This window comes from Cnephaeus nilssonii (assembly GCF_951640355.1).
Source record: "Cnephaeus nilssonii genome assembly, chromosome: 16".
NCBI lineage: Eukaryota > Metazoa > Chordata > Mammalia > Chiroptera > Vespertilionidae > Cnephaeus > Cnephaeus nilssonii.
This window is the reverse complement of record NC_137087.1, coordinates 5,014,457-5,026,004: the sequence shown is the minus strand read 5'-3', so window position 1 is coordinate 5,026,004 and position 11,548 is coordinate 5,014,457. Positions and strand designations below refer to the sequence as shown.

Sequence of the window (11,548 nt, the reverse complement as noted above, 5' to 3'; positions counted from 1 at the left end):
ATGTGCCTCGGGGCGCTGTGGGTGGCCCTGCCAGTGCTCTCCCTGCTGGCCTGCTCTGGGCAGGGGAAGCCTCTGGAGACCCGGGCCCGGGCGGCGGCCAGGGGAGATGCCCGACTGCCAGCGGCCGCGGGAGGCGAGCAGGCGGGAGGCGCCTTCGACCTGCGGCTGTTCCTGGAGAACATGAAGATGGATTTCCTGCGCAGCCTCAACCTGAGCGGGGTCCCGGCCCCGGACAGAACCCGAGCAGAGCCGCCGCAGTACATGATCGACCTGTACCACAGATACACCGCCGATAAGTCGTCCACCCCTGCGTCCAACATCGTGCGCAGCTTCAGCGTGGAAGGTAGAGTCCGCCCCCCAGGGCGCTGCGGGTCAGGGACGGGGGACATAGTGTCCACAGCTGCACTGCCCGCTATGGTGGCCACTGGCCACAGGAGGCTCTTTAAGTTCCCATTTAAATTCATTAGAATGAAATCAAATGGGTAACTTAGTTTTTAGTTTCACTGGTTTCCATTCAAGTGCCTGGCAGTGGAGTGTGGCTAACGGCTTCCCTGCAGGACCGGCAGCTGGCCCGCAGGGCGTGCCCCGGGCAGCTCTGCCTGGGGGAGCCCCCCTGGGCCTGGGCTCCTGCCCTCGCCCTCCCCTCCCTTTCCCCCCTTCCCACTGAGAAACAGACTGCACATTGAGCCTCCAGCCACTGGCATATTTTTAAACTTTGAGAGAACATCTCTCTCATGAAAAGGTGTAGAAAATTCATATAAACGCCTCTGAGAGATTAACACTGGAGGACTACTTAATTATTTTCTAAATATATAAGAACGGCCCTGATTTAGGAGGACTGGAAGAGGACAGACGTCGACTCAGGGCGTATGTCACTAATTCTCACAGTGCAGGCGAAATGACTGAGCAGGGGGCAAGGCTGGCAGGTGCTGAGGGAGCCTGCCCCGCTCTATTGGTCAGCAGCGGCACTGTGACCCAGGCCCCCGCGTGGCTGCGGGTCTCCTGCTGCGGCATTCTCCCTCTGAACAGCCTGCGTGGCGCGGGCCTCTCTTCTCCGCCCTGGGCTGGGGCCCCGGAGGCTCCTGCAGGCCTTGCTCATGCCACAGCCGCCAGGCCCGCTGGAGAACGCTGTGCTCACAATGCATGTCCAGCAGTGTCTGATTTCCTGATTGCCCAAAAGGAAAATCTAGATTTTATGGGAACTTGATTGGTTTTTAAAACACTGGCTTTATTCTGTTACTGCAATCTGCCAGCATCTCACCAGGCCCCCAGGGTATGTCTGTGTCCTGTTTTAGGGCTTCTTTGGCTGGACCTAGGCATTGAATCCCACAGTCTGGGAGTCCAGCGCTTAGAGTCATCTTAGGGGCACCTCGCCCCACCCTCAGCAAATCCATGCCCTGCAAACAAGCACTCTGACCGGCCACAGCTCTGCCGTTGGCCAGCACTCCTGTAGAGGCCACGCATGCTGCCCTTCACAGACTTCACAGGCAGGGAGGGAGGGCATTTGCTTCGAGACGTCTGACCACAGCCATTATCAAGGCATGCCAGCAGGAGCACACGAGGCCCCTAGCGCGCTGCTCACAGACCCTCATTACTCGATATGCCAAAGCACCTCAGGAGTTCTGCCGGGGCTCGAACAGCTGTGAGGGGACCACAGAGAACTGTGCAAAAGGCCAAGTGCTTGCGGGCAGGGCATGCACCGGTGGGGCGGAGGGCCTGGGGAGGACACAGAAATATTGACTGGGCACCTAGTATGAGCCAGGACAGTGTTGGCCAAGTTACATGCACCATCGTTTAAAATCATACACTCAGGATCAGCTCTCAGAAGAGGACAGTTTCATTGCTGTTGTATTTGGCTCTTTTTTTTTTAAGTGAGGATCTTTGCGGAACGTGAGCACGTTGGATGTTAAACACCCTAAAACCACTCCCACTCCCACGCCTGTAAAAGTGAAATAACAATAGATCCTCGTGAATAGTCAAGTGAGATATATATGCCAAGTCCCCACTGCAATGTGGGGTGCCTGGTAGAACCTGGGCCTGTTCACTCCATTGCCAGCATCTCCTGCATCTGCTTTTCTTTGCAGATTCTAAGTGTACCTTTCAGACGCCTCTTCTACATCGAGGGCTTAAGTGAAACCAAATAGAGATTTGACAATGTCATCCCAGGTGCCTTTCATCCACGCCGTGAGCCTCAGCTTGGTGTCCTGAGCCAGCCCTCCCAGCAGATGCCCATCATTGTGTATTTGTATTTCAGATGCCGTCTCTGTATCTGCCACAGAAGACTTCCCCTTCCAGAAACACATCTTGCTTTTCAACATCTCCATCCCTAGGCATGAGCAGATCACCAGGGCAGAACTCCGGCTCTACAGCTCCTGCCAAGGCCACGAGACCCCCTCTCATGAGCTGAAGGGAAACATAGCCATTTATGATGTTCTGGGTGGAGCAGACACAGGGGACGCTGCGGGAGCCAAGGCCTTCCTGCTGTCCCAGGACATCCGGGGCGAGGGCTGGGCGACCTTTGAGATCTCCAGGGCTGTAAAGCGGTGGGTCAGGGCCGACTCCACCAAGAGCAAAAACAAACTGGAAGTGACCATGCAGAGTCACAGAAAAGGCTGCCACAAGCTGGATATCAGTGTCCCCCCCAGCTCCAGGAACCTGCCCTTCTTCGTTGTCTTCTCCAATGACCGCAGCAATGGGACCAAGGAGACCCGGCTGGAGCTCAGGGAGATGATCGGCCACGAGCAGGAGAGTGTGCTGAAGAAGTTGTCCACCCACGGCCCAGAGGCGGGTGGGAACAAGGGCGAGGAGGACGTGGAAAGCCACATAGCCACGGGGTCATCCTTAGCCAGACGGAAGAGGAGCGCTGGGGCCAACAACCACTGTCAGAAGACCTCCCTGCGAGTGAACTTCGAGGACATCGGCTGGGACAGCTGGATCATCGCGCCCAAGGAGTACGATGCCTTCGAGTGTAAAGGAGGCTGCTTCTTCCCCCTGGCCGACGACGTGACCCCGACAAAACACGCCATCGTGCAGACCCTGGTGCATCTCAAGTTCCCCATGAAGGTGGGCAAGGCCTGCTGTGTGCCCACCAAACTGAGCCCCATCTCTATCCTCTATAAGGATGACATGGGGGTCCCCACCCTCAAGTACCACTATGAAGGGATGAGTGTGGCAGAGTGTGGGTGCAGGTAGTGCCGCCTGCGGGTGGGGGAGGCCAGGTTGGCGGGGCGTAAGGAGAGGTCCTGCGACAGGGACGAGGTCCATTTGCATGCCAGCCTGGAGAAGGAAAGGGAACTGTCACATCCTCGAGGTAGAGTCTGCTCTCCCTCTCAAGGCCACCCCACGCATTCCGCTGGGTGTAACGGCGGGGGGGGGGGGGGGGCGATGGCAGGGGAGGTAAGGCCTGGAGAGAACAGGGCCGCCCAGAAGGGTTGTTGGGGTGGAAAGGGAGATGACAAAAGGGGAACAAGAAAAAAAAAAATAATCCAGAGTTAGCAGAACACTGAGCAAGGTGAGCCCGAGGCAGCTAGACAGGTAGGTGATGTGTAGAGATTTACAGAAATGAAGGCGTGAAAGGGACTGAGGCTTATTCCAATAACCTTGGGGAGTGTGAGGGAAAGAAATGGACCAAGTGCTTACACCAGTCATTTCACATCCCCACAACCCCGTGAGACAGTGTTATGACCCCTAATTTATATACGCGGAACCCCAAACTCAGACAGGTCAAGGGGCACCCATCAGTCATCTGACTCCACCTCACAGGTTTCCATAGGGCGATCTATTGCCCATGTCTAGGACCTTCCCAAGTGCCCATCACAGTGTGGCAGCTCACCTTGTAGCTAAAGATCAGTTAGATGCTGGGAGGTGGGGAGCACGGGGCACTGGTTTGCCGGTTACGTTCAGGGCACGTTCCGGCTGCTCAGTGCCTGTGCTGACGCAGTGGCCAGTGCTTTTTAACATCACCCCAGAGTCACTGGGAAGGTGCCCCTAAACCAACTGCAGGGGAGAGAGCGGGGCAGCGCACTCGGCCGCTGGCACGGTGCTCGTATGGCCAACCGTTCACACGGGCCACTTGCTGCCCATGCATTCAGGCCGTGTGGTGGTTTGGGAGGGCAGACACAGTTGCCCTGATGGCCAGGGCCTGTGGCCTGCATCTCTGCAGTCCCTCACTCGGCATAACCAGCTCCCCAGCACAGGCTGTGCTGCATCTTGGCGTCCAGAGCCGCGATCTAGGCCGTGGTCTGGGCGTGGGCCGGGCCAGCCCTCACTGACCCAGGAGGACACGGTCTCTGTTCTCTGTATTTCCTCCTCCTCTGACTCGAGGCTCACATGGAATGGGAGGGGGTGAGGAAGAGTCTGGAAGTGGTGAAGATCCCGCTCCATGGCCCTTCTGACCACTGGCCAGGGCCAAGCCCAGCAGAGGCCTAGAGAGACCTGGGCTGTGCCCACTGGTGGAAGCTCCGGTATGTTACCAAAACAAAAGGTTTGTGCTGAATGTTTACATGGAGCCAATGAACAGCTTTAACATAAAATTGCAATGAAACGTCATTGTTTGATCACTAGAGTTTTAGAAAACACGAATTCCTGGTACGACAGTGTGCTCAGTCATAAAGATGGGTGGGTGTCTTCCTGTCCCAGCGGCGTGTTTCCACGCCTGCATCAGAGTTTTACTTGGAAATAAAGTCTAACGTCTACTCTGTGGCCTTTTGTGGATGTGAGACCTGGGCCCGGTGGTCCCTCAGCCCCACACCCTGCCCACCCCTCCCTACAGGCCCTTCTTTCAGTGGGTGGGCGAAGGGAAGGGGGTGGAGAACGCTGCTGTGGGGGCGGGGACTCAGTGGACAGTAGCCCTGCCCCCTGCGGGGGTGGACATGTCTGTGTAAGGGCATGTATGTGGCTATGCGGGCGTGGGCGTGGGCATGAATGCAGATATTTGTAAGTGACCAAGGATAATCAGCCGCCGTGCCATCCTCACCCTCCGCACGTGTCGGGGGAGAGGACTCGCTCTTGCTCAGACACACATCTGGCCCGGCGTCACCTTCGCAGGGCGCGCTGGGCCGCACAGTTCCAGCATCCGCTCCACTATGTCCCTGCTCAGCTGCCCAGCGCCAGCCACATGCCCTCCAGAATCACCCTGTTCTTGGCCTTCGGGTGACGCTCCGAGCCGCCCCACCCCCACTCCACAGCCCAAGTCCACCTGCTGGGGCCCTGCTCTGGTGTCTCCCTTGGCCCCTTTCCTGAGCCTCGGGGGCTGCTCTCCCTGGCTCCGAGGAACACCAGTGCCTCTGTCACCATTGTCACCGGCCTGGGATGGAGACCTGACAGCCTTTTGTCTGGAGCCTCCTGAGGCAGCAAGTCCCCCGGGGCAAGGCCCGCGAGCCTCTGGTGTCTGTGGATCCTGGAGGGCCGGCACGGCCTGTGGCTCAGGACAGACTGGGGTGGGCGACCGTGCAGGGACAGGACAGAGGACATGCAAGGAGCAGCCCCAGCAGTGTGCTCTGGCCGCACCTTCACCAGTTTCCCATCGCGGTTCACCCAGCCAGAGATGGAAAGGCAACAGCACCACCCTGTGGACCCTGCCTGTAGCACCTGCCTCTGCCTGAGGACCACCTTCACCGCTGCAGGGTGGTTTCCTAACCGGGTTCCTGTTTGCCACGTGAGAGCAGTGGCATTGCCGTCATCGCACGTAGCAAAGTGATGGCTGGCAAGACTGAGGGCTGTCCTGAGCCCTCGTGTGACCTACTGTCCCGACCGGAGCAGGGGAGAGAGAGGCTCAGGGACTGTGGGCAGAAGCCACAGGCCACACAGAGACAGCGGGGTAGGAGCGGGGTGGAGGGACTGTGAGGACAGCCAGAGAGGGAGGCCGGGGCACCCCCAGATCAGGCTGGCTCTGACAACAGACATTTATACCCCAACCTTTATAAGTGGAAAGGCCTCTGGCTTCAATTCGGGGTAATTCTGAAGGGCCCTTCCTGCTCCAGAGCTCCCCGGAATTGGCCGAGACCCCTGCTGCAGCTGCGTCACCCTCAGCCTCTCCCTCTGCCCAGGGCAATGCCCGCCCCTCAGCCCCTGGGACTGTGAGGGACCAAACCCCAGCGATGGCTGAACAGCTGACTGAAGGGCAGTGCATGCATTTGGGCGGATAACGTGGAGCAAAAAAAGCCTGTGGCCCATGTGCAGCAGCATGTCTAGATGTTAAAACCTAATGCTGAGTGGGAAAGCAAGAAGCACAGCGAAAGCCCAGCGTGGCGTTAGCCACATCCGTAAACCCCACACCGAGACCGCGTGCAGCCTAAGAAGATGCTTACACAGCAGGAAGCAGCTTATAAAAGCACCAGAGCACACAGCACAGGGCAGGAAGTGAATGATGTCACGTAGCGGTGTCTCCACCATCATCCTTGCAGTAATTTCTTGATATATTTGTCCTCCCCCTTGGGAGTGTGATTTGTCTTGGGGTTCCCAGCACTGAGGCCAGGGGGACACCAGCATGAGGCTAGATAAATGCCCATTGCTTCTGCCCCTTACCTTGTCCAACCATGTCCCTTACCCACTGCCGGCACCATGAGGCTGACGGGGGGGACAGGTGAGGAAGACAGACTTCAAAGGCAGCTTGGACTTGCAGTCCCCATGTGCCTGGGCCCGCACACACTGCCCGCTCTCCCCGGCGCCGGGCAAGTGGGGCCTGCACTGGGAAACAAAGGCCACCACTGCCCAGGCCAAACGGCTAGCACCGAAGGGAGGGGAGACCAGGCTCCAGAGAGCATGAAGCCACAGACATGGTGCGGATCCCTGACAACGTCAAGGTGCAGCCTTCCTGTGTCTTTGGATCTGGACAGTGAGTGGGTGCCCTCTGTGCTTTCCCACGACCCCAGCATCACACTCACTGCGGAGGCCACGAGGACCCCACCTCCAGGGCATCCATGTCAGTGCCTGAACTGTTCTTCCTTTGCCTGGACAATGCTTCTGCCGGGCCGTGCTTGACCAGCCTCTCCCTCTGGCTCTCTGACCATCATCTGGTTTGTCAGGGATGGTCCTGGTTTATGCCTGCGTTCTCTGAGTAGTTAGCATTAGGGCCCTTGTTGGACAGCATGTTACGTACGTGGTGTCCATCGTCACAGACAGCTCCGAGGCTGACAGCAGAGGTCAGCTGGGAACAGCAGGGTGGTGGGAAGGGCATGGGGTGTGGAGTCACCTAATGGCTCATAGTTACGTCAAGGCAATGGGCTCATTGAGCCTTGATGTCCTTGCATATCACTCCACAAAATGGCAGACAGATGCTTCCTGCTGCCTGGGGAAAGTTCACTTGGGCCCTCACATTTTCTGAGTAATGCTCAGGAAAATATCAGAGCCACTGTATTATCTTCTATTGCTGTTTTTGGCTCTGAGCCTTCATTTCTATGTCCCCATCCCACCTCTCCATTTTCTCTCCCTGTTCCTGGTTTGGAAGTGAGGGTCCTCCCATGCACACACACCAGAGCTCCTCCGTGTGCTTGGCATCCAAACCTGAAACTTAGCCACACTCTTGGGGCTCGCAGAGACATGCTCCACGTCCTTGCTCTTCCTAGGCCAGGGGCCTCACAGACAAGATCCTGATGCCTGTTAATTATTGGGGTTCAGACATATACAGATATGTTTGATGGACCTGGGGAAAGTGGACAAAACATGCAGTAAGAACAGCTAGTCTTGGGGGGAAACATCACAAATGAGGATGGAGCCTGGCAGGCAAGCCCTTCTAGGCAGCAGAGTTTGGTGATTTGAGACACAGGGTGAGGCCACACCAGACAAGACAGGCCAGGGAAAAGAAGACGATGGTAAGCCAGGCGGGAGAGAACCATTGAGAGGGAAAGTTGGTAGAATTATAGCAGGATCTTCCAGAAGAGGGCTAGGCACTAGAAAAAGAATGTCTTTGCTTAGTGGAGAGGGAGGGAGGGAGGGAGGGAGGGAGGGAGGGAGGGAGGGAGGGAGGGAGGGAGGGAGGGAAGGAGGAAAGAGGAAAAGGCAGAAGGAAGCCCCCTGGAGATAAGATGCTCAAGGGACATCAGGGTAAGTCTTCATGAACTTGGATTTGGCAAAGGATTCTTAGGTATAAAACCAAAGTAAGACCAACAAAACAAAATTAGATTAAGTGGACATCATGAAAATTAAAAACCTTGTGTTTCAAAGGCACTATCAACAAAGTGAAAAGGCAACCCACAGAATGGGAGGGATATTTGCAAATCATGGATCTGATAAGGGATATATCTAGAATATATAAAGAACTCTTACAGCTCAATAATGAAATGACAAATGACCCAAGTTAAAAATGGGTAAAGAATTGGAATGGATGTTGGTCCAGAGAAGATACCTAAATGGTCCATAAGCACCTGAAAGATGCTTGATATCTTTAATGATTAAGAAACTGCAAATGAAAACCACTTTACACACTAAAATGACTAGATTCAACCATATAAGTGATAATGAGTGCTGGCAAGGATGTGCAAAAACTGAGACCCTCAGAGACTGCTGGCAAGAAGGTAAAATGGCGCAGCCACTTTGGAAAACAGTTTGGCAGTTGCTCAAAAAGTTAAACATAGAGTTACCATATGATGCAACCAGTCCACTCCTAGGCATATTCCCAAGAGAAATGAAAATGTATGTCCATACAAAAACTGCACACCAATGCTTATGGCAGCATCATTCCCAAGAGCCAAAAGGTGGGAACAACCCAAATGTCCATCAAGTGTTGAATGGATTAACAAAATGTGGTCTATATGCACAATGGAATATTATTCGGACATAAAAAAAGCAAGTACTGGCACATGCTACAACTTGGATAAATCTTGAGAATATTATGCTGAGTAAAAGAAGCAGTTACAACAGACCACATGTTGTATGATTCCACGCATGTGAAGGTCCAGAACAGGGAAATCTATAGTGACAGTAAGTAGAGTGATTTCTTGGGGTGAGGAAACAGAGGTGAGGGATGGCAATGGGGGGAATAGCTTAAGAGTGCCGGGTTTCTTTCTGAGGTGATGAAAATGCTGTGATGGCTCTACATTTCTGTGAATATACTAAAAACATTTAATTGTGTGCTTCAAGTGGGTGAACTGTATGCATGTGAATTGTATCTTAGTAAAAGTATTTTTAAAACATTAAACAAGACCATGTTCAAAAAAGTGATAGAACATGGTGCAAATGGGATGATTATTTTTGAAATCCATTCTGCCTGCCAAAGCCTTCTCTCTCTATCCCTGCACCTTTTTCTTTGTGTGACTCTAAGCGTCTCCTCTAATCCCTCCCGATTAGGTTGCCCTCAGAACCTTGAGCCAGCCTGTCCTTGGAGCCAGGCCCAACAGGGACCAGATTCCCCCACAGACCAAGCCCTCTCGGCAGCCTGGCTCAGGACACGCAACCCAAGGGGCCCTCGTTCAGGAATCTGAACTCAGCCAGAACTCGTGGGGATGCTTGATGGAGGTGGACCCGTGGGGGCTAGGACTCTCAGTGTCACTAGAAACTGCCTTGTCCTGACCCAGGCAGCATCCCCGCCTCTCAGGATCAATTCCACAGCAGGCACCCTGGACAAGAGACAGAGAAGGCCTGCCAATGTCTGCTCTTGGCCCAGGCCCTTCCCTTCTCTACTCCCTACCCCTCCTCCTTGGCCCAGAGCCAGTCCTCACATCGAGGCGGCTTCCTGGGAGTGGTTCCAGCCTCACTTCCTGGGCCTGAACCATCCCGAGGCCCCAGGCCCTCCAGTGTCTGCCCCCTACCTGCTCCCAGGCTTCCCAGGTGGCTCCTCCTCTTAGATTTCCAAGACTGTGATTTACTAACCACTCCCAGCCACCCCCAGACCCCATCCAACTCATCCCATGTTAATCGCTGGCTTCCCAGGAGGCAGGAGGTGGTGGCTTCACCCCAGCATACAGCGCACTATATGTTATCAGAGACATGGCATTGCTGGGATTCATAAAGCTATAGGGATGCAAGTCCCTGCTCATGCTGCCCCCTTCACCACCACAGTCATGCCTGGAGCTGTGACACAGACCCAGGAACCAAAGCCCAGGTAAGCAGGTGCAGAATCCCTAGAGAGCGGTGATGTCCTCCCTTCCTTCAGCTGGTCATGCTCCCCAGCTCTGTGGTCTTGGGAGAGCTCTGTAAACTAGCCCAGCCTCAGCTTCCTCACCCACAAAACAGGATGAGAAACAGAGAAATGCAATATGAATCCACCCTTAGAAAATTCTTAGGAATCTCCAAAAACATGCTAGGATGAATAAATAAACTTAACCCCATTGAAGGATATAAGATTAATACAAAATGAATAACTGGAAGTGAAAATTTAAAGAAAAACTATCATTTACAATAGCACCCAAAAATGCAAGAAATACTTAGTTATACATTTAACAAAATATTTACATGATACATAAACTGAAACCATACAACACTGATAAATCAAAGAAGACCTAAATAATAAAGAGATATACCATATTTATGAATTGGAAGACAAATTATGAATTGTCTTCCAAACTGATCTATAGATTCAACACAATCCTAATCAATTGTTTGATTCTAAAATCTTTTATCTGAATCTCAAATTTATATGGATAATCAAAGGAACTAGAAAAGTCAAAATAATTTTGATGAAGAATAACAAAGTTGGAAGATTCACACTACATGATTTCAAGACGTACTATAAACTGTAGTGACCAAAACAGTATGGTATTGGTCAAAAGACAAACAAATAGATGAATGTAACAGAACAGAGAGTACAGAAATAGACCCACACATATGTGGTTAATCACTTTTTGACCAAATGCCAAGGCAATTCAGTGGAAATATTTTCAACAATTAGTGCTGGATCAACTGGATAATCACATGGAAAAAAATAACCCTTGACCCCCTACTGCACACCATACACAAAAGTTATCTCCAAATGGATTATATATGTGAAACCTAAAACTATGGGTCAGGGGTGGGAAACCTTTTTTTTGCCAAGGGCCATTTGGATATTTATAACATCATTCTCGGACCATACAAGATTATCAACTTAAAAATTAGCAGCTATATTCAGTCAAGCATTTAATTAAATCACCCTAAGGCCTTGGTAGGGCCAGAACAAATGATTTATTGAGCCTTGTACGACCCATGGGCTGGAGGTTCCCCACCCCTGCTATAGGGCTTCTAGAAAAAAACAAAAAGATAAGCTTTGTAGCCTTGCGATAGGCAAAGATTTATTAGATATGGGGCAAAAATATAAATTATAAAGGAAAAATTGATAAATTGGAATTTATCAAAATAAAAACTTGATCTTCAAAATTCATTGTTAAGAGCATGAAAATACATGCCACAAAAATGAGTGCATATTAGTATATATGCAATATATGTATTAGGCAAAAGACTCATCTCCATAATATAAAAATAACTCCTACTTTATCAATAAGAGAAAAACTCCCCTCTCCTCCCAACCCCAGCAAATGAGCAAAAGATTTAAACAGACATTTTACCATAGAATATATACAAATGGCCAATAAATATAGGGTGACCCCAAAATGTATACAGACATTTTGAATAATTA

General features: G+C 52.3%; 1 protein-coding gene across 1 annotated transcript; it reads left to right on the top strand.

Annotated features, from left to right (window-relative positions):
* Positions 1-3,192, top strand: GDF2 (growth differentiation factor 2; the record flags this gene model as incomplete). Its single annotated transcript, XM_079792977.1, has 2 exons — positions 1-343; positions 2,255-3,192. The coding sequence occupies 2 exons, from the start codon at positions 1-3 to the stop codon at positions 3,190-3,192; spliced, it is 1,281 nt and encodes a 426-aa protein (XP_079649103.1).
* Positions 3,193-11,548: the final 8,356 nt, after the last annotated feature.